Here is a 22,535-nt window from a genome sequence, read left to right on the forward strand (position 1 = left end):
ATAGGTGGAGTTTTGTAAATCATTTGGGGATCCAGGATTGTCCAGACCATGGAGCAAGCACTCGCAGAAAAATTCAACTGGGCAAAATCCAAAAACGTCAAAAGAACAAAAATGTCAAATTGAGGGAAAGAAGGTAAATGATATTTATTTTAAAAGTCCAATCCCTAGTAAACGTCAATGACAATAAAATAGGCACAAATGACTCAGCTAGAAATTGACTTATTGCTAAGTTTTTAATAAACTTTAAAGCATTCAAATCATTTGGTGTGATGAATTACTGTGTTCTCAATAAGTATGCCATTCCACTATCCTATGCATCTTTTTGCGCATAAAGTAGGGTATGTCTGGCATATATAACGTATCGATTGCCAATAAGAAATGGCTATTTGAAATGAGTTCATTGTTGATAGTGCAAGACTTATATCATACTAGAGTATTTGGCTGTGTTGCTTTAATAGTAATCTGCTTTCATTCTTGAGCAAAGTTATACTGGAATTGCTTTATGACTTCCACGTGCGCAGTGCAAAGAAGATGGATCATCCCAGGTTTGGTCTTAATACTTCACAAAGTAGACTGGTAAGAAAACCGATATGCTTAGGAGAGATAGAGGTTGTTCATATAGAGAATTCCGCTGTTAAGAATAGAAACCTTCCAAATAATACTTAAAACTCTGAAAAGAAACTGATGGGTGGGAGAGATCTTTACTTTATCATACGGGACAAACAGCGTATCTCCTTAACCAATGAGATTCTATAAAACGACTCAACTTTTTCATGTTGCAGAATGTGATGCCTATTAGCTAAATTCTTAATAGCAATTGGGTCTACATTAATGTCTTGCCGTATTATAGTTTTAATTTTGTCTCAACGTAAAGGGTTATATAATGGGCTAACTATTTTCCTGACTTTTTAATATAAGTTACTTTCATTTTGGAAAAAAATGAAAAGTTTATATTTTTTCTTTAAATCTAGTTATTTTGTATAGTTTTTGAACTTTATCCATTTTCACATTATTGTGAAATTATTGTAAGTTGTGTGGTGTGCAGTATTCAGAAGAGTACTGTAGCATCTCTCTAACTACTATGATTTGTTTTTAGTATCTAAATGTTCCACTGATCTCCAAATACAGAAGAATTATGCGAACCGCATGACAGTTATTGTATGTGTTGTGTTAAAACACTCTAACCATTCATGGTAGCGAAAATCCTTCTAAAACAGAAAAAAGCCCCTGTAACCCAGCAGGCTTGAGTGCCATTGTCCACATCTCGCGGCATGCCCTGTTAGACTCACTCGTGCACATTTAGGTTTTAAAAATTTCTGCTCACAGTTGCTGGAAAAACGAGCTGATAACTGCGTAGCGAGGGCAACGGGGCATCTGGAACCTTAGTGTATCTCCTTAACCAATGAGATTTAAGGATTGAGAACCAAAGGACTGAGAAGGGGGGTGAATTCAATGTCAAATCAGGTACAGAAAGAGAAATAAAGAGGGAAAGAAATATTGGAGATAAGAAAGAGAAAAAAGTGACACAGGAAAGGTAAGAACATTTTAAATGTAAAATTTGACATTTTTGAAATTAAAATAATTCACAACTTGAAGGAATGAGACTCACACAATTGTTTACTTTCTGGGCAAGAGAGGTTGAATCGCAGTTATTAACAATTATCACATCGTTAGGGTACTTGAGCTGTTAATTACAGCTGTGGCGCGTTAAATGGTCAATTAATGTGCAAATACAGCAACTTCATGAAAATCACAGGGAGGTTAAGGGCGAGATGCAGTTTTTGCAAAGCTAACAGCGGAGCAGTGCAAATCAGCTAGCAACTTGATGGTTCACGGGATAACTCTTCCTCGCTACAAGTTGCTGGCTGATTTGCGCTTTAATAACAGTGTGCATCGTCCATGTGCCGTTATTTTTTCAGCAAAATCTGGCCCACAGAATACAAGAGTAAAGATGTACTGATGAATTTAAACAAAACATTGGTTAAGCCACAGTTAGAGTTCTCTGTACAGTTTTGGGAACCCCATTATTTAAAGGTCGTTAAAGCCATAGAGAGCAATCAGCATAGATTCACCAGGGTGATGCCAGAGATGGAAAACTATACTTATGAGGAGTGACTTGAGATAATGCAACTATTTTCACTGAAGCAGAGAAAGCTAAAGGAAGATTTAATAGAGGCTTTTAAAATTATGAAGTTTATTGATATAACCAATAGGGAAATACTATTTCCTCTCGTTGGGGAGTCAGTAATGAGGGGTCATCTATTTTAAATGAGTACAAAGAGAAATGGGGAAAAATTTTGGAGGAAAACCTCTACACAGTGTTGTTGGAGCATGGCATGCTTTGCCACAGGGAATGATTGAGGTAAAGACAATTGCATTTTTTAAGGGAAAATTGGATAAACATTTGAAACAGAGGACGATATAGGCTATGTGGAGAGAGCGAGGCAGTAGGATTAGTTTTGAATTGCTTTAACCAGGTGCTGGCACAGACGTGGGCCGAATGACCCTTTCAGAGCTGTAAGCTTCTGTGGTTCTGTAGGAAATCTTCCACGATTGGATTCCTTTGTCAAATAGTTGAAAATTACTGGGATCAGCAAGAAGTTTAAACTTTTGTTTTTATGCTCCTAATGTACAAACTTATTTCACTGGGTGTAGGATGACCGGAAGTGAAGTCTTTTCTTGGTGTACTAGTCAAGAACCTGATGGAATAAACTATTCCAGCACATGTACTTTTCTATCTGATAGTGTTTGAATTCTGTGTAAGAGTTCTAATGACATCTAGTGGCAGAATCTGAGTATTGCAATATTTTGAGGTAGGTCATTTCTAGTCTGGCCTGTTTTAAGGACAAAATAGTGCCTGTGGTTTAAGAGCTAGTACAATTAGGTTTAGGGTTTCTAACTCCTGATTTGCCTTTGTAATCAGCTGAAAAGTGCATTAAGGAAAAGTACACTTAAAACTTTCAAATTTGCCATTGCAGGATAGAAAAAAGAAACTTGTCATTGAAGAGCTAGAACATGTGAGTAGAATTTTGAATTTGTCTTTAAATATATTGATTCTTGATCCATATTAACTTGTATGCAACTCTCGTGCTGGAAATGTGACTTGGCTTAATTTTTTTCAAAGCTGAAGGAAGATAATGAGTTTGAGGAATTTCTGGCTGTACACCAGAGCCGTTGCAATGCACCGACCTGGACTAATGATACTTTACCTGCAAAGAAAGAAGAGGCAAGGAAGATGGATGATTATCTGAACTTTGATTCAGAGGAATCTGAAGAACTGAGTGAGGAGGAGGAAGATATCAAAGGAACAAAAAGTGAATACATTAGATTTTGTTGTACTGCAGTATGCATGTCCTATTTTTAAAGTTTGTGGTTTTATAGCCTGTGAACCATATTGTTTATAGGCTAACATTTTTCCTTCAGATTTTCATGTAATCAACATTTTGTATTTTTATTTATACCCAATGTAAGTTGGTTATTAACTGTACATCAGAGGTCAGGTTTTAAACAGTTTTGAAGCTGATCCATCCCCTTTTCTCAGTGTGTCTTTAGTTAATTGTCTCTGGCTAGTTCTGTTAGTTGCCAAGTGAAGTCACTTTACTCGGGAATATTAACCCAGGAAAGGGGCAGAAGAATGTAAATAGGGTTGTGATCACTTTGTACCTAAAGTACAAGGACTTAATCAGTGATTATCTACATAATGAGTTGGCAGATTGTCATCCCATGGGAAGACTGTGAGTGGCAGTTAAGCATTTTCTCTGTTGAATGGAACGAGTCTTGGTCTGGGATTTGCATAACCCCCTTACAGCAATAAAGTGGCATTGACCACAGTATGGAAGGAAGTCACCTGATTTTTAAAAAGTTTGCACATTACAAGTACCTTTTCACTTCCAGGTGAACAAAAGCAAGCACAGGAAAATGTTGCATTGGAAAAAGAAGTATCTGACATGGACTACTTAAGATCAAAAGTAGTTAAGGCTGAAGATAAGAAATCTCAAAGTGGTGATGAAGAATTTGAGACTGATGAAGAAAATAAGCTAAAGTCATCCACTGAAGGACATGCGCTGTTACGTAAAGATAGCGATTATGAAAGTGAGGAAAAAAAACAGGATAGCAAACTAGAGAAATCGCCACTGGCATGTGGGAAGAAAAAAGAACTACAGGTTTGTATTTTTTTCATTGAAGTTTGGTAGTAGTTCTTGATGCTATCAAATATAACTTTTTTAATATAACTTATTTTTGTTCAGACACTATTAGGATCTCCAAGGTCCTTTTCCCAATAATAATTATGCCATTTGTTTGACATCCTAGTGGGTCTCTGTGTATATTGCCTTATTTAAAAACTAGGTATTTGCATAATTGTAAACATCTCAAAAAATAAAATCTGTAGCGATTAGATAATTCTAGGAATTTAGAAGATAGACTTATTCACCAAGTATTTTAAAGAACCCAGTTACAAATTTTCTTTAATTTTAAATATTTTTCTTATCTATTATCAAACATGAGGAATTCTGTATTATTTGGCTGATCTTTTAAGCTGACTAACCTTACGTTATATGTTTGATCCCAACTTTATGCATCAGTAAAATGTGCTACTGTGTCCAAACAAAAATGTGAATACATCATGAAAAATGAAATGGGACATTAATAGATCTCTCACTCTTTACTTTGATCAATAATTTATAATTTCAGAATCAAAATCAGCAAAATGAACCTACTACACTGCATACTTTGAAGCTGCGGGGGGCTCCCTTCAGTGTGAAAGAGGTACTGATCAGATGAGATTTGTGTTTTCTATTGCATTGACACATAATCCCTTGTGTGAGTTTGCTTTTTCAGTGTTAAGCAGAGGAAAAAAATGTTTCTATGCAAAGTTGAGTAATTTCTTCCTACATTGTGCATAGACGGTGATAAATTTCATCTGAGGTTTTGTTTAATGGCATTGTGGGCAACCGTTGATGTATTCACAGATCACGTGAACAGTGTCTTAATCTGGTTAAAAGAAGAAGCTTTGCTGAATGAGCCTGTAATATTTACTGCTTTATATATTGATAAAATGTTTTTTTATTGATCGTGAGTGTGAAAAAACACAGCCTTCATTCATTTTGATAAAATTTGAATTTGGAAGCTTAAAATGTGAATTAATTGAACCTTAAAGTTAAATCCAGAGTATTAGTCCTATACAAGGACTGAGTTTTTCTGTACATTCATATTGTGTACTCATCTCTCTTCAGAAGCAAGTAAGAGAATTCTTTGTTCCTATGAAACCTGTGGCAATCCGAATTGTCAAAAACGCAAATGGTAACACAACAGGTTTGTAACTAATTCTTCAAGTTTTCTTTTATAAAGTATTTGTTTTGGGGAGTGATGGTGCATTTTTGTATCCGTCTGACAAATAAGGAATAAAGTTTTTGTATTGAATTCCATTTTTTGCGTCATTAGGAATCTTAAATGTTTCAATATTTATGTGTTACATATGCAATGAAACCCGCTAATTATCTTGTATTTTAATACCAGCTTATTGTACAATGGAAAACGGCAAACTATTTTGTTGATTTAGTCTGTATTGTTGAATGTATGTTATGTAGAGTTTGATGTCCATTTTTGTTGAACTCCACAGAAATAACTTTATTTCCATTAATGAAATTTCACTGAATAGCATGACAACAGGGAAGGTCATGTCTGATTAACTTGATTGAATTTTTTGAGGAGGTAACCAGGAGGGTCGATGAGGGTAGCGAATTTGATGTAGTCTACATGGATTTTAACAAGGTCTTTGATCAGGTCCCACATGGCAGACTGGTCAGAAAAGTAAAAGCCCATGGGATTCCAGGGAAAGTGGCAAGTTAGATCCAAAATTGGCTCAGAGGCAAGAAGCAAATGGTAATGGTCAACGGGTGTTCTTGTAACTGAAAGGCTGTTTCCAGTGGGGTTCCACAGGGTTCAGTACTAGGTCCCTTGCTTCTTGTGGTATATGTTAATGATTTAGACCTAAATAAGGGGCATGATTAAGAAGTTTGCAGATGATACAAAAATTGGCCTTGTGGTTGATAGTGAGGAGGAAAGTTGTAGACTGCAGGAAGATATCAATGGACTGGTCAAGTGGGCAGAAAAGTGGCAAATGGAATTCAATCTGGAGAAGTGTGAGGTAATGAATTTGGGGAGGGCAAACAAGGAAAAGGAATACACAATAAATGGGAGGATACTGAGAGGTGTAGAGGAACAAAGGGATCTTGGAGTGCATGTCCACAGATCCCTGAAGGTAGCAGGACAGGTAGATAAGGTGGTTAAGAAGGCACACGGGATATTTTCCTTTATTAGCCGAGGTGTAGAATATAAGAGCATGGAGGTTATGCTAGAACTGTATAAAACACTAGTTAGGCCACAGCTTGAGTACTGTGTTCTGTTCTGGTCACCACATTACAGGAAAAATGTGATTGTACTTGAGAGGGTACAGAGGAGATTTACGAGGATATTGCTAGTACTAGAGAATTTTAGTTATGAGGAAAGATTGGATAGGCTGAGGTTTTCATTGTAACAGAGGAGGCTGAGGAGTGATTTAATTGAGGGGTCTAGATAGAGTGGATAAGAAGGACCTATTTCCCTTAGCAGAGGGGTCATTGACCGGGGGCATAGGTTAAAAGTAATTGGTAGACGGATTAGAGGGGAGCTGAAGAGAATTTATTTTTCACCCAGAGGGTGGTAGCGGTCTGGAACACATTGCCTGAAAGGGTGGTAGAGGCAGAAACCCTCAACTCATTTTTAAAAATACTTGGATGTGCACTTGAAGTGCTGTAAACCTACAGGGCTACAGACCGAATGCTCGAAAGTGGGATTAAGCTGGATAGCTTTTTTTTTTTGGCCAGCACGGACACGATGGGCCGAATGGCCGCCTTCTGATTCTATGAACAGTAAAAAGAATCCTGCTCAGCAACTGTTGGGCAAATAATTATTGTATTTTGAAATTTGTTTTCTTTTACTACATTCCATTTTATATGGGAGTGGGAGACAAAATTGCAATCAGTTAATACCACATGTTTTTAGATTAAAGAACCCAAACTAGTTACAAGCCTCAGTTGTCACTATTGGTACAGTTGCTGATTTTATGTCATCATAAATGATCTGTCCGTTAAAAATTGTGTGTGTGTATGTGTTCAAATTGCAAGCAGCGTATTACTCTGCTACCTTGCTGGAGCAGTCATTTTACATCAGGCAAGTTGAGTCTGCAATCTGACTTTATTTCCCAGGCAACGTGAAGTCCATCAGCAGCCACAAGCTGCTTGCTTTTCTCCTTTCTAGTCTTGAAGGTACTGCCTTGCTGCAGTGTTTTGGTTCTCTGATGCTGACAGGAACATAGGAAGATAGGAACAGGAGTAGGCCATTTAGCCCTTCGAACCTGTTCCACCATTCGATGAGATCATGGCTGATCTATGACCTAACTCCATACACCCGCCTTAGCCCCATATCCCTTAATACCTTTGGTTAACAAAAATCTATCAATCTCAGATTTAAAATTTACAATTGAGTGAGCATCAACTGCCGTTTGCGGAAGAGAGTTCCAAGCTTCTACCACCTTTTGCATGTAGAAGCGTTTCCTAACTTCGCACCTGAAAGTCTGAGCTCTAATTTTTAGATTATGTCCCCTAGTCTTAGACTCCCCAGCCAGTGGAAATAGTTTCTCTTTATCTACCCGATCAATTCTGCTTAATATCTTGAAAACTTCGATCAAATCACCCCTTAATCTTCTAAATTCCAGGGACTACAACCCTAGTTTGTGTAATCTCTCCTCTTAATTTAACCCTTTGAGTCCATGCATCATTCTAGTAAATCTACACTGCAATCCCTCCCAAGGCCAATATATCCTTCCTAAAGTGCAGTGCCCAGAACTGAAGACAGTGTGGTCTAACCAGGGCATTGTATGGCTGTAGCATACATTCTATCCCCTTGTATTCTAGTCCTCTAGATATAAAAGCCAGCATCCTATTAGCCTAATTAATTATTTTCTGTACATGTCCATGACATTTTAATCTATGTGCATGGACCGCTAAGTCTCTTTGGACCTTCTATCCTTTTTAGGTCCAAGGTGGATGACCTCACACTTGCTTACATGGAAATCCATTTGCCACAGTTTTGCCCATTCACTTAATCTATTAATTTCTCTCTCTAATTTTATGCTTCCATCTGCACAGCTTATAATGCTGCCTACCTTTGTGTCATCAGCAAACTTGGATATGTGGCTCTCTATCCCATCATCTAAGTCATTAATAAATACAGTGAATAGTTGAGGCCCCAACACAGATCCCTGTGGAACACCACTAGTCACATCCTGCCAATTTGAGTTCCTGCCCATTATCCCTACTCTGCCTCCTGCTATTCAGCCAATTTCCTAATCAGGTCAATTATTTGCCCTCAATTCTATGAGCTTCAGCTTTAGCTCTTTATTGAGAGACTTTATCGAATGCCTTCTGGGAGTCCATATAAATAACATCCATAGACATTCCCCTGTCCGCTACTTTAATCACTTCTTCAAAAAATTCAGTCAGGTTTGTCAGGCATGACCTACCTTTACAAATCCATGCTGGCTTTCTCTGATCAGCTGAAAATTTTCAAGGTATTCACTCACTTTTTCCTTAATTATAGACTCTGGTAATTTCCTGACAACAGATGTTAGGCTAACTGGTCTCCCTGGTTTCCCTCTTTTTTAAATAGCGGAGTGACATATCTTGATGCATAGTCCAAATCGGTATTCTCATATGGGAACCTAGACAGCAGTTATCACTGTGCTCACCTTTCTTACCACTTCCTGTTTGAGTCCCTTGACTCCATTTTCCATCCCAACGCTCTGGTCATGTCACCAGTGACATCCTGTGAAACTATGGCTCGCAATTGTTTGTCTTTGTCAATTTCTCTGCTTTTGATATTGTTAACCACTTCATTTTCCTCCAAAGACTGCCTCATGGCACTGCCCGTTCATGTCTACTGATATCTATCTCAATGCAGTTACTATATCGTCTCGATAGTTTCTCCCCTTGTGTCCACACAGTCATCTCTAATATCTCCAGAGCTCATCTTTAGATCTATCCTATTCTTTAGACCTATCTTATTCTTTAGACCTATCTTATACATCTTCTATGTGCAACCCATTGAAACACCATCCATTAGCGCAGGGTGATCTTTCACACATGTAAGGGCAGCACTCCACTCTGCCCTTTGCCACTACAATGGACTCCAAAGCTGTCAAAATACATGGAGGGAGGCCAGTGAGAAAGGCTTACGTAAGTCAAACCTGAAGGTGATGAAGCCATTGATTAAGGTATCAAAAGTGAGGTAGAGAGAGATGTAAGCAAGCAATGTTACGGAGATGGAAGAATGCAAACTTGACAACTGTCTTGATGTGGAGTAGAAAGCTCAGCTTGTCATACTGGTCCTGGATAAGTTATAATTTCCTTCATCTCAGTGTCTGTAAAACAGAAGTCATTCTTTTGACGGCATATGCCTTTGACTCAGCTCAGTCAACATCCCTGGCTGACCCCTCTGGCTAAATCAGGTGGTGCGCAAACTTGGCATCCTGGTCAACCCTGAGCTGAGCTTTCTACTCCACATCAAAACAGTTGTCAAGTTTGCATTCTTCCATCTCCGTAACATTGCTTGCTTACATCTCTCTCTACCTTAATCAATGGCTTCATCCCCTTCAGGTTTGACTTACGTAAGCCTTTCTCACTGGCCTCCCTCCATGTACCCTTTATAAACTTCAGCTAATCCAGAACTGAGTTGCCTGTGTCCGGTCCAACACAAAATTTTGCACGCTCATCATCCTTATTCTCGGCAGTCTCCACTGGCTCTCCCTGTGCCCCATTTAATTGATATTGGGAGGAGGGGAGCGCTTTCTTCTCCTGCTTCCTAAATTTCTTCCTTTTTTTTTGCTTGGTGTCTTTTTCCTCCCTGTTAAGCATTCTGAGTTGCTTTTTACACGAGCACCACTGTAAAAATGTGCACTGTTGTCCTTGGCCATCAGTTTGATTATGGGATGCATCACGGCCAGGTCTGAACCTATCCTCACTCGGTGCTCACACGTGCACACAGATTAGCAACATTTTGGCCTTAAATCACTCCTTTTGGAGTGAAATATTGCCTTTACCACAGTTCAAATTGTTTTCAAAACCTTTTGTCTTCCACCACCACCCCCCCCCCCCCCCCCCTCAAATCCAGTACACTTGGGTCAGTTGTATTGCCGGACTACCGACCAAGGTGCTTAGTATTACTAATTAAGCACAGCTCACTGATCAAGGCCGTTCTGTATAGTTCAGTACCACATGTCGTGCATTTATCCAGGAGACAGCAGGGAACATGTATATTTTCATATGTATAATATTAGTGAATTTTTCTGCATTTGCATAATGAGTAGTGAATTGTTTTGACACTTTGATTTGATATTTGCTTTGCACCTTTTTGCAATACTTCTATAAATCTGTCTCTCTCGTTCTACAAATCTGTCATTTTTGGCTTTCTTGTGAGCTTATGGTATGATATATCCTTCATTGTTAATACCACAAAGACTGCACGTATCAGTGGAACAAGTTCAAGAACAAAATTTTTTCTGATAGACTAGTTAGGTTGACAGTTCAGTGCAAATACATTGGACTGCTATGGGGAAGTTAACCAACTATCTGGAAGGTTGCTATTTACTAAAAAAGTATAGTCTTTCCACCTCTCTCCTTTTAAGACGCTCATTAAAACCTACCTCTTTGACCAAGGTTTTGACCATTTGTCGTAATGTCTCCTTCTTTGGCTCGGCGTCAATTTTTTGTCTGATTATGCTCCTGTGAAGCACCTGGGGATATTTAACTACATTAGAGGTGCTATATAAATGTAAGCTGTTGTTGAATTCAACAAAGTGGTTGTATTCTAAGTGTTAAGATAGATAGTTCTACATTCCTCATTGTTTCCATTCATGAACTCAGTTTTGTCTGATTGTGGGACATGCTTCTTTTGCAGGTTATGTATTTGTAGATTTCCAGTCAGAAGATGATCTTGAAAAGGCTTTGAAAAGAAATAAAGACTACATGGGTAAGGGGATTTGAATTTTTGTGAGGCAGTAGCACTTGTCCTATAACCCACTCTCGTACAAGTTTTAATGTCTGGAATAATGTTAATACTTTTTTTTAAAATTTGATTTCAAAAATATTTCCTGCTTTGGTTAAAGGTGGAAGATATATTGAACTTTTTAGGGAGAATAGTGCACAAAAAACTAAACCTGGTAGAAAAGATGAAGACCAAAAATGGCTTAAAAGGGAAATGAAAGTTGGCGAGGAGGAAGAGGATCTCTCTGATTCAGGAAGATTGTTTGTTCGAAACCTACCATATACCTGCACAGAAGAAGACTTGGAAAAAGTGTTCTCTAAATATGGTAAGTGGTTAATATTCTTTCTACTGTACATGTTACTATCAATTACAAATAATTCAAAAAGCAAAAGTTTTTTTTTGAAAAGTTGTTTTGTAGCATTGTATGTAATTGTACTGTCAGCAGTTTTGTAGCTGAAATTAGGAATAGGAGCTGGTCATTTGGCCCACTGAGCCTGCTCTGCCATATTGTTAGCTGTGCCAGCTTGAACTTTTTTAATCTCAATTTTCTGCCTTTTCTTCATATCTCTTAATACCATTACTTCCCAAGTGAAGATCTACCTCTCTCAAATACCTCATTTCATATTGCCTCTATGACTTTCTGTTGTAGTTCTCACTACCATTTGTGTGAATAGATTTTTTTTTTCTGGATTCACTTTAAACTGATCCTCTTATCAGAGGAAGAGCTATTCCTTTTCACTCTTCTCCATTGCTTGCATTATATTTAAATACCTCAATCAGATCACCTCTCAACCTTCCCATCTCCAGGGATTACAACTCAAGTTTTCCAGTCTTCCCAAGCATCGCCCTAATGAATTGTCCCTGTTTTTTCTCGAAGACCAATATATTCACCCTGAGGTGGGGCACCAAAATTGAATACACTGTTCTAAATGAGATCTGACTGGTGCCCTGTATAATTGAAGTAGCACTTTTGCTTTTATATTCTATGTCTCTTTATGCTTCTTGTGTTAAAGTTCAGCCTCATGTTAGCCTTTTTGACCAGTTTACTGAGTGCTTGATTTTGTTCAGAAGCCCACAGGTTTTGAACTCTCAAACTGTCCAGGACATGTATACTTGTGTCTTTGGATATATTTAATCAGTTCTTAAATGGAATGCAGTGTTGGAAGGAGACTTTCCAACTTGGATAATTTCATAATCTGCTGAGTAGACCTTGTGTTGGCTGGTTGCTGAGTGACATTGATACTATTTGGGAAGCCCCAGTTTACTAACCTGAGGCTGCCACTAGCTACGTCGCAACCTTCTTTATCAACTGTTTTTGCAAGGGGATTGCATCCACCCCTCCATGTACATTAAAGAATGTGCATTAATTAATTGTATAGTACTATATTTCAAATACTTGAAAGCTCTTCAGATATAATAAAAGAACTTGATTTATATCGTGCCTTTCATGACTTCAGGATGTCCCAAAGTGCTTCACAGCCAATAAAGTACTTTTGAAGTGTAGTCACAGTTGTATGTAGGCAAATACTGCTGCCAATTTGCACACAGCAAGGTTCCACGAACAGCAGTGAAATAAATGATTAGATAACCTATTTTAGTGATGTTGGTTGAGGGATCATTGTTGGCTATCTCTTTGAAAAGTGCCATGGGATCTTTTGTGCCCACATGGAGAGGGCAAGCAGGGCCTCAATTTAATGTCTCATCCTGAAAGACACTCATAAGAACATAAGAAATAGGAGCAGGAGTAGGCCATACAGCCCCTCGAGCCTGCTTCGCCACTCAGTTAGATCATGGCTGATCTTCGACCTCAACTCCACTTTCCTGCCCGATGCCCATATCCCTTGACTCCCCTAGAGTCCAAAAATCTATATCTCAGCCTTGAATTTATTCAATGGCTCAGCATCCACAGCCCTCTGGGGTAGAGAATTCCAAAGACTCACAACCCTCTGTGTGAAGAAATTCCTCCTCATCTCAGTCTTCAGTGGCTGACCCCTTATCCTGCGACTGTGTCCCCTAATTCTAGACTCTCTAGCCAGGGGAAACAATCTCTCAGCATCTACCCTGTCAAGCCCCCTCATGATCTTACATGTTTCAATGCAATCACCTCTCATTCTTCTAAACTCCAGAGCGGATAGGCCCATTCTACTCAACCTCTCTTCATAGGACAACCCTCTTATCCCAGGAATTAATCTAGTGAACTTTTGTTGCATCGCCTCCAAGGCAAGTATATCCTTTCTTTAGATAAGGAGACCAAAACTGTATGCAGTACTCCAGGTGAGGTCTCACTAAAGCCCTGTATAGCTTAGTAAGACTTCCTCACTGTTGTACTCCAATCCCCTTGCAATAAAGGCCAACATGCCATTTACTTTCCTAATTGCATACTAACCTTTTGTGTTTCTTGTACGAGGACACCCAAGTCTCTGAACGCCAACATTTAATAGTTTGTCACCATTTAAAAAATATTCTGTTTTTCTATTCTTCCTATCAAAGTGAATAACCTCACATTTCCCCACATTATACTCCATCTACCACCACGTTGCCCACTCATTTAACCTGTCAATCCCTTCGTAGACCCTACGTGTCTTCCTCACAGCTTACTTTCCCACCTAGCTTTGTATCGTCAGCAAACTTGGATACATTACACTCGGTCCCTTCCTCTAAGTCATTAATATAGATTGTAAATAGCTGAGGCCCAAGCACCGATCCTTATGACACCCTACAGCCTGCCAAACTAAGAATGACCCGTTTATCCCTACTCTCTGTTTTCTGTTCTTTAATCAATCCTCTATCCATGCTAATATATTACCCCGAACCCCATAAGCCCTTACCTTGTGTAACAACCTTTTATGTGGCACCTTATCGAATGCCTTTTGAAAATCCAAATATACTACATCCACTGGTTCCCCTTTATCTACCCTGCTAGTTACATCCTCAAAAAAAATTCTAATAGATTTGTCAATCACGATTTCCCTTTCATAAAACCATGTCGACTCTGCCTAATCATATGATTTTCTAAGTGCCCTGTTACCACTTCCTTAATAATGGATTCCAGAATTTTCCCGACGACCGATGTCAGGCTAACTGGCCTGTAGTTCCCTGTTTTCTCTCTTTCCCTTCCTGAATAGCGGGGTTTACATTTGCTACCTTCCAATCCACTGGGACCGTTCCAGAATCTGGAGAATTTTGGAAGATCATAACCAATATATCCACTATCTCTGCAGCCACCTCTTTTAGGACCCTCAGATGTAGGCCATCAGGTCCAGGGGATTTGTCGGCTTTTAGTCCCATTAGTTTGTCCAGTACCTTTTCTCTAGTGATATTAATTGTTTTAAGTTTCTCACTCTCATTTACCCCTTGGTTCCCCACTATTTTTGGTATGCTTTTTGTGCCTTCCGCTGTGAAGACAGATACAAAATATTTGTTTAACGCATCTGCCATTTCCTGATTCCTCATTATAATTTCTCTGGTCTCAGCCTCTAAGGGACCAATGTTTACTTTTGCTACTCTCTTCCTTTTTACATACTTGTAGAAGCTCTTACAATTCATTTTCATATTTCTTGGTAGTTTACTTTCATATTCTATTTTCTCCCTTTTTATCAATTTTTTGTTCATCCTTTGTTGGTTTCTAAAACTCTCCCAATCCCCAGGCTTATTACTGTTCTTGGCAACATTATAGGCCTCTTCTTTCAATCTAATACTTTCCTTAACTTCCTTAATTAGCCACGGATGGATTACTTTTCCCGTTGAGTTTTTATTTCTCAATGGAATGCATATTTGTTGAGTATTGAAATAGTTCTTTAAATGTTTGCCATTGCTTTTCAACTGTCAAACTCTTTAATTTCCCAATCTACCTTTGATAACCTCGCCACTCATACCTATGTAATTGGCTTTATTTAAGTTTAAGACACTAGTTTCTGACTTACTTTCAAATTCATTGTGAAATTTTATCATGTTATGATCACTCTTCCATAGAGGTTCTTTTACTGTGAGATTACTAGTTAACTCTATCTCATTACACAATACAAGATCTAAAATAGCCTGTTCCCTGGTTGGTTCCATGACATATTGCTCTTGGAAACCGTCTCAAATACATTCCATGAACTCGTCTTCCAGACTAAATTTGCCAATTTGATTTGCCCAGTCTATATGCAAATTAAAGTACCCCATGATGACTGCATTTCCTTTGTAACAAGTTCCCATTATTTCAGGATTAATACTTTATCCAACAGTTATTTCTAATTTCCACCCATATTGATTCTACTTCCTGATCTTCAGAGTCAAGATCCTTTCTCACCACTGTCCTTATGTCATCCTTTATTATTAGGGCTACACCCCCTCCTTTTCCATTCTACCTGTCTTTTCTAAATGTCATGTACCCTGGAATATTTAGTTCTCAATCTTGGTCATTGGCTATTTGGTCAAACCCATTTATCTCTATTTGTGCAATTAATTTGTCTATCTTGTAACGAATGCTCTGTGCATTCAGATAAAGAGCCTTTAATTTTGACTGTTTACCATTTTTTCCTGCTTTGACCTACCTTGTTGTTGCACTATTATTGGTAAACACTCTATCCCTTCCTGCCACACTCTGCTTATCTTTACCCAAGTCACTGCACTGTTCTATTGTCTTAACTTTTCTCATTGGATGTCTAAATTTCCCTTCACCTGACCCCTCTCCCCTGCTTTTTAGTCTAAAGCCCTATCTACAGCCCTAGTTATTCAATTCGCCAGGACGCTGGTCCCAGTCCAGTTTAAGTGGACCCCGTCCTGTTGGAACAGCTCCCTCTTTCCCCAGTACTGGTGCCAGTGCCCCATGAATCAAAACCCCTTCCTCCCACACCACTCTTTCAGCCACGCATTTAACTCTCTGATCTGTTTGTCCCTATACCAATTTTCACGTGGCTCAGGTAGTAATCCAGAGATTATTACCTTTTGAGTTTCTGCTTATTAATTTCGACCCTAGCTCCTCAAACTGTCTCAGCAGAACCTCATTCTTAGTTCTACCTATGTCGTTAGTTCCTAGGTGGACCATGACAACTGGATCCTCCCCCTCATGTTCCAAGTTCTTTTCCAGCCGTGAGGAGATGTCCTTAACCCTGGCACCGGGCAGGCAACACGGTCTTCGGGACTCTCGGTCGCGGCTGCAGAGAACAGTGTCTGTCCTCCTGACTATACTATTCCCTACCACTACCACATTCCTTTTTACTCCCCACCCCACCCCCCCAACTTGAATGGCCTCCTGTACCACAGTGCGGTGGTCAGTTTGCTCATCCTCCCTGCAGTCCTTGCTCTCATCCATACATGTAGCAAGTACCTCATACCTGTTGGATAAGGTCGAGGGCTGAGGCTCGTCCATCACTAGATCCTGGGTCCCCTAACCTGCCTGATTTGCAGTCACACCCTCCTCCCCCTGAGAACTGAACGAATCTAAACTACTACCTAATCTAAGGGGTGTGACTGCCTCCTGGATCAAAGTGTCCAGGTAACTCTTCCTCTCCCGGATGCATCGCAATGCCTGCAGCTCGGACTCCAGCTCAACAACTCTGAGCTGAACCCCCTCGAGCTGTAGACACTTCCTGCAGATGTGGTTGCCGGGGATCGCTGTGCTCTCCACCAACTCCCACATGCTGCAGTTACGACACACCACCTGCGCTGCCATCGTTTGTTGAACCAGAATTTATTTATATACTTTATAGAGATTTTAATCTTAGTTTAATCTTTAACAGTCTTAGTTTTATTAACTAATGAATTTATCTAGTTAAATTTATTGATTTAATTTCTTAGTTAAACCCTTGCCCTTAGAGAGAAAGAAAACAGTAATACTCACCAACCAATCACCTACCTGCTGTACTGTGACGTCACTCTTTAAATTTCTGCCTATGATGAGTTGACTCCAACTTTGTCTTACCCTCGTTCTGCTCTCAGGCTTTGTCGCCTGCCGCTCCCGCTCGGCTCTCGGGCTTTGTCGCCTGCCGCTCTCGGGCTTTGTCGCCTGCCGCTCCCGCTGCACTCTTCCTATACTTGCCTTGGAGATAGTGATTAAGGGCTCTTTTTATCCCTGTAAGGCATGCTGCTTAGGAATTGGGGGCAGCACATAGGTGGGCAAAAATGGAATTGCACCTCCCTGAATTGACCCAGCAGTGGTGCAGACTAAGGGCAACTACTATTGCTCTTAATGTATTTTTTTTTAAAAAAGTGATGTACCTTAATTCTGCAGTTTGCTAGCTGTGCAATTATAACTCAAGTAATTCCAACAAGTTCTTTTTAAATTATGTCCAGAGTTGTTGCTAAGGGCCTAAGGTCTATCAAACCTGATACTTTGTAGACAATATCAGCTGATGAGCTTCACTTGTTGTAAATCACTGTTGTAATTGACAGATTTCTTTTTGTTTAATTTCTTTACAATTTGGATGTTTCAGGAAAGTCTCAATATTTTCAGTACCCTGAGTTATTCTACTTTGCCAAACCAGCTCCTAGATTTGTTTGGATTTAAAGAAAAAGTCAAACTCAGCAAAATTAATTGTGTTGTCACTCATATCCCTGAATGGCTCCCTCCAAATGGTAATATAATCCCCGCTATTTATAGCGAGCGCGTTGGTGTTGACACGATTTGTCCGCTAAAAACGAGAAGTGCAGAATACCTGATCCAAAATTGCATCATGGCACAATTTTCCAGCTCTACCTTGTTCATGTAGGAGACATCAACATCCTAAATAGGAGAATCAGGACAATTAAACTTGAGCCCCGACAATGAGTAAATGCATGTAATCCCATCACTCAGCCACTGTTTTACCACACTTCCGATACAAACCGTGGCAATGTCTGTTTACGCTGTAGTACTAAGGCACTCAGCTCCTACATACCAGGTGAATAGTTAGCAGTACAAGCTGAAAGACATTTAATAAACACTTCAATTTGCCTGAAATCAGTGGAGCTTTTAAAACAATAACTGGACGATTAAAGTAATCGCATTGTACTGAGGTGCAAATAGTTTATTAAATTGCCCGAAAGAGCTGGCTCGGAGTGGTAATGATTGAATGCAATGCCAATGGAAAATGATTATGGGAATTTAAATATTTCATAAATGCTATTAGTTAGCTATTGTCTGATGTTGATAACTATAGTTCATATACAAATTCACTTTTTAGAAATGTTGCAAGTCATGTATCTGATTTGATATTGACTTATAAAGAAAAGAATGAAATAGAAACTAGGAGCAGGAGTAGGCCATTCAGCCCTTCGAGCCTGCTCCACCATTCAATATGATCTTGGCTCATCCTCTATCTCAATACCATATTCTCACTCTCTCCCCATACCCCTTGATGCCTTTTTGTGTCTCGAAATCTATCTAGCTCCTTCTTAAATATATTCAGTGACTTGGCCTCCACAGCCTTCTGTTGTAGAGAATTCCACAGGTTCACCACCCTCTGAGTGAAGAAATTTCTCCTCATCTCAGTCCTAAATGCCCTACCCTGTATCCTGAGACTGTGACCCCTCGTTCTGGAACTACCAGCCAGGGGAAACATCCTCCTTACATCCAGTCTGTCTAGCCCTGTCAGAATTTTATATGTTTCAATGAGATCCCCTCTCATTCTTCTAAACTCGAGTGAATACCGGCTGAGTCGACCAAATCTCTCCTCCTATGATAGTCCTGCCATCCCAGGGATCAGTCTGGTGAACCTTCGCTGCACTCCCTCTATGGCAAGTATATCCTTTCTTAGGTAAGGAAACCAAGACTGCACACAATACTCCAGGTGTGGTCTCACCAAGGCCCTGTATAACTGCAGTAAGGCATCCTTGCTCCTATACTCAAATCCTCTTGCAATGAAGGCCGACATGCCATTTACCTTCCTAACTGCTTGCTGCACCTGCATGTTTGCTTTCAGTGGCTGGTGTACAAGGACACCCAGGTCCCTTTGTACATCAACATTCCCCAATCTATCACCTTTGAAATAATACTCTGCCTTTCTGTTTTTCCTTCCAAAGTAGATAACTTCACATTTATCCACGTTATACTGCGTCTGCCATGTATTTGCCCACTCACTCAACTTGTCTAAATCGCCTTGAAGCCTCTTTGCATCCTCCTCACAACCCCACCTAATTTTGTGTTGTCAGCAAACTTGGAAATATTACATTTGGTTCTCTCATCCAAATCATTGATATATATTGTGAATAGCTGGGGCCCAAGCACTGATCTCTGTGATACCCCACTAGTCACTGCCTGCCACCCCGAAAAAGACCCATTTATTCCTATTCTCTGTTTCCTGCCTGTCAACCAATTTTCAATCCATGCCAGTATATTACCCCCAATCCCATGTGCTTTAATTTTGCACACTAACCTTTTATGTGGGACTTTATCAAAGGCCTTCTGAAAATCCAAATAAACCACATCCACTGGTTCTCCCATATCTATTCTACCAGTTACATCCTCAAAAAACTCCAGTAGGTTTGTCAAACATGATTTCCCTTTCATAAATCTATGTTGACTTTGTCTAATCCCATTGATATTTTCTAAGTGTCCTGTTATCACATCCTTTATAATAGACTCCAGCATTTTCCCTGCTGCTGATGTTAGGCTAACCGGTCTGTAGTTCCCTGTTTTCTCTCCCTCCTTTTTTAAATAGTGGGCGTATATTTGCCACCCTCCAATCTGTAGGAACTGTTCCATAATCTATAGAATTTTGGAAGATGACAACTAATGCATCCACTATTTCCATGGCTACCTCTTTTAGTACTCTGGGATGCAGATTATCAGGTCCTGGGGATTTATCGGCTTTCAGTCCATTAATTTCTCCAGCACTTTTTTTACTAATACTAATTTCCTTTAATTCCTCCTTCTCACTAGTCCCTTGGTTCCCTCACATTTCTGGGAAGTTATTTGTGTCCTGTTCCGTGAAGACCGAACCAAAGTATTTGTTTAATTGCTCTGCCATTTCCCCGTTCCCCATTATAAATTTTCCCGTTTCTGACTGTAAGGGACCTACATTTGTTTTCACTAATCTTTTTCTTTTTACATACTTGTAGAAGCTTTTACAGTCCACTTTTATCAGGTTGTATTAAAAATAATTGTCATATACTTTTATATTAGTAAATTAGAATGATGCCTTTGTGTTGAACACTAACAGGACCATTATCGGAGATTCACTTTCCTATAGACAGTCTGACCAAGAAACCAAAGGGGTTTGCCTTCATCACCTACATGATACCTGAACATGCTGTGAAGGCCATTGCCGAATTAGATGGTGAAGTGTTTCAGGTAAGGTTGAAGTAATGTTACATAACATTTGTGATTCACATACGGTTACTGTTGGATTTATAAATGAATCAAGAACTTTATAACCCAGCCATACAACAAAATGAAGTATCATATCGTTTCACCAGTTATGAGGTGATGTAATTCTGCATATAAGAAGTTGAATAGGATAGAGAGAATCTTTTCTCTCCTAGTAATAAAACCTTCTCTTTGCTTTGTCCCATCACTGCTTGATGTTAGCTGTTACCCCGAAGAGGGTTGGGATGTTACATGACATTAAAGGTACTTTAAGAATATAAATTACTGTAGCAGTCTAATTAAATTTAAAATGGACTCTTGTTGATAACTTGTAAATGATCAGCTTTTTTAGTGCCAGTGGATTGCATTGGTTTTACAAAAACTTACAAAAATGTTGGAAAGGAAAAGACCCACTGGTCCATCTAGCCTGTCCCATATAGTTGTGATTCCCTGGGAGAGACGAATAATCAGATAAAATGTGGAAAATTCATCTCCAACCACTTTAGAGGATCAAAACAAGTCCTGAAGATCATATTGACCCTGATTTTGTTAAATTAAATGAAAATGGAATTCATCGATGCATTGGGCTGGAGTTCCATCATTTCATTATTTGTCTTCTGAGGACCACTTTTGCAGATCACAAAGCTGGCAAAAGTTTTAAAGTCAGCAGATTGCAAAAGAGTGGATGTGCAGGTGAGGAATTAGGGGCAGATGTGCAGGTGAGGAATTGTAAAAGGAATGTTTTTTTAAAAAAAAGTTTTTTATCTGTTTATAAGATTTTAAATAAAAGATAATGTACATTTAAAAGTGGGTAAAATCATATGGAGGGATTGAGAGTTTGTACCTGACTGAAGCACTAGTGTTTAGTTTGAATATAAATTTACTTTCTTGAAGATAACATGACAGTTCTTTTCTCATTACATTTAGTGCGCTTTGCTTTTTAAAAAAAATTACTTGCCAGGCACGCACGCACAAACTGCATTTTGAGAGGGCTGTCCTACACATTTTCCCATCCTTTCTCTGATTTTGGCCATGGAAAAAAAAAGCAGAAAAGTCTTAGAGGTATAACAATGAAAAATATATTTTAAAAAGCAGTTCCAGAATTTCAAAGGCCTGCATTTAAATATGCAACCCATCAAACTCACCAGAGGGCGGCAGTCACTAACTAATCTGTAGTGTTAAACCTTAGACAATTGCAGCTGAAATATCTGTCTTTTGAAAATAAAATTAAGAATAGATAAGAAGAAAAAAAATGAAATTCTGGAAATTTGAAAATAAAAATGGAAAATGCTACAAATGGAAAATGCTACAAATAGAAAGCAGGTCCATCAGCATCTGAAAAGACTAAAGACAGGTTAACGTTTCAGGTGTAGACACCTCGTTGGAACCTGGAAGATAAGCCCTTTTATAGGACTATTTCCAGATTTCAGTTCTGTGTTACCTCTGTTCATAATATCTCATTGTCTCTGACATGCTTTCTGTCTTTGCATTTGATTTTTTTTCCCCCCATCCAACCCCCCCCCCCCACCAATATTTAATGGTTTTGGAAGGGTGGGGGGCATCAATTGGGAGTATTTATGGTCCCAATGATTGTCCTTTTTTCAAAATTTTCTAAACTTAGTAACTAAGAATTTTTATAAGCTAAAAGTTATAATTGTTTTTGTTTTAGTCAGCTGTATGTCAGAGCTTGAGGAAACTCGTCACCACATTTGAGTGTCCAAACCAAGCCATTGAGAAAATTATTAAAAGGAGCATTCTTCATCGCCTGATTTGGATTGCACATTTTCTCCTTGCATGACAAATCCCATTTACCTAAATCCAGAGAGCTTAGATACAGGTTGACAAAGTTTAGGGAGCCTGCATAGGGTTACAGCTGGAGATTAACCAGTTCGAACAGCACAGCCTCCAGCAGAAAGCACAGGCAAGCTTCCTGCTGCTTGTGCAGCCAGGAACACTGTTAAAAGTTTTGGCTGGAGTTGAGTGCAAAAGAATCCCAGCACCCAGTGTTGGGTCTATCTCCACATGTTCCAATTGGGAACCAGGCTTGATCAATCATTAACAGTTCCCTGGAGTATTGCAGATCTGTCTGGCTTAGAGGGTTAACTTGGTTGAATTTCTTGTGCCCAAGAGCCTCTTCTCCCTATTTTTCTTCTCCCTGTTTTTCTTCTCCCTCTCCCTACCC

General features: G+C 39.2%; 1 protein-coding gene across 2 annotated transcripts in view; it reads left to right on the forward strand.

The window, feature by feature from the left end:
- Positions 1 to 22,535, forward strand: part of rbm19 (RNA binding motif protein 19) — a 243,022-nt gene that overhangs the window by 7,084 nt on the left and 213,403 nt on the right. For both annotated transcript variants that reach the window (XM_068005707.1, XM_068005708.1), the window contains exons 3-11: positions 5 to 133; positions 2,979 to 3,017; positions 3,125 to 3,314; positions 3,895 to 4,163; positions 4,693 to 4,767; positions 5,235 to 5,313; positions 10,996 to 11,067; positions 11,204 to 11,407; positions 20,208 to 20,338. In XM_068005707.1, coding sequence (XP_067861808.1) covers positions 5 to 133; positions 2,979 to 3,017; positions 3,125 to 3,314; positions 3,895 to 4,163; positions 4,693 to 4,767; positions 5,235 to 5,313; positions 10,996 to 11,067; positions 11,204 to 11,407; positions 20,208 to 20,338 — 1,188 coding nt within the window. The remainder of the gene's footprint in view (positions 1 to 4; positions 134 to 2,978; positions 3,018 to 3,124; positions 3,315 to 3,894; positions 4,164 to 4,692; positions 4,768 to 5,234; positions 5,314 to 10,995; positions 11,068 to 11,203; positions 11,408 to 20,207; positions 20,339 to 22,535) is intronic.

Source organism: Heptranchias perlo, chromosome 25 (assembly GCF_035084215.1).
Source record: "Heptranchias perlo isolate sHepPer1 chromosome 25, sHepPer1.hap1, whole genome shotgun sequence".
In the NCBI taxonomy this organism is placed as follows: Eukaryota; Metazoa; Chordata; class Chondrichthyes; order Hexanchiformes; family Hexanchidae; genus Heptranchias; species Heptranchias perlo.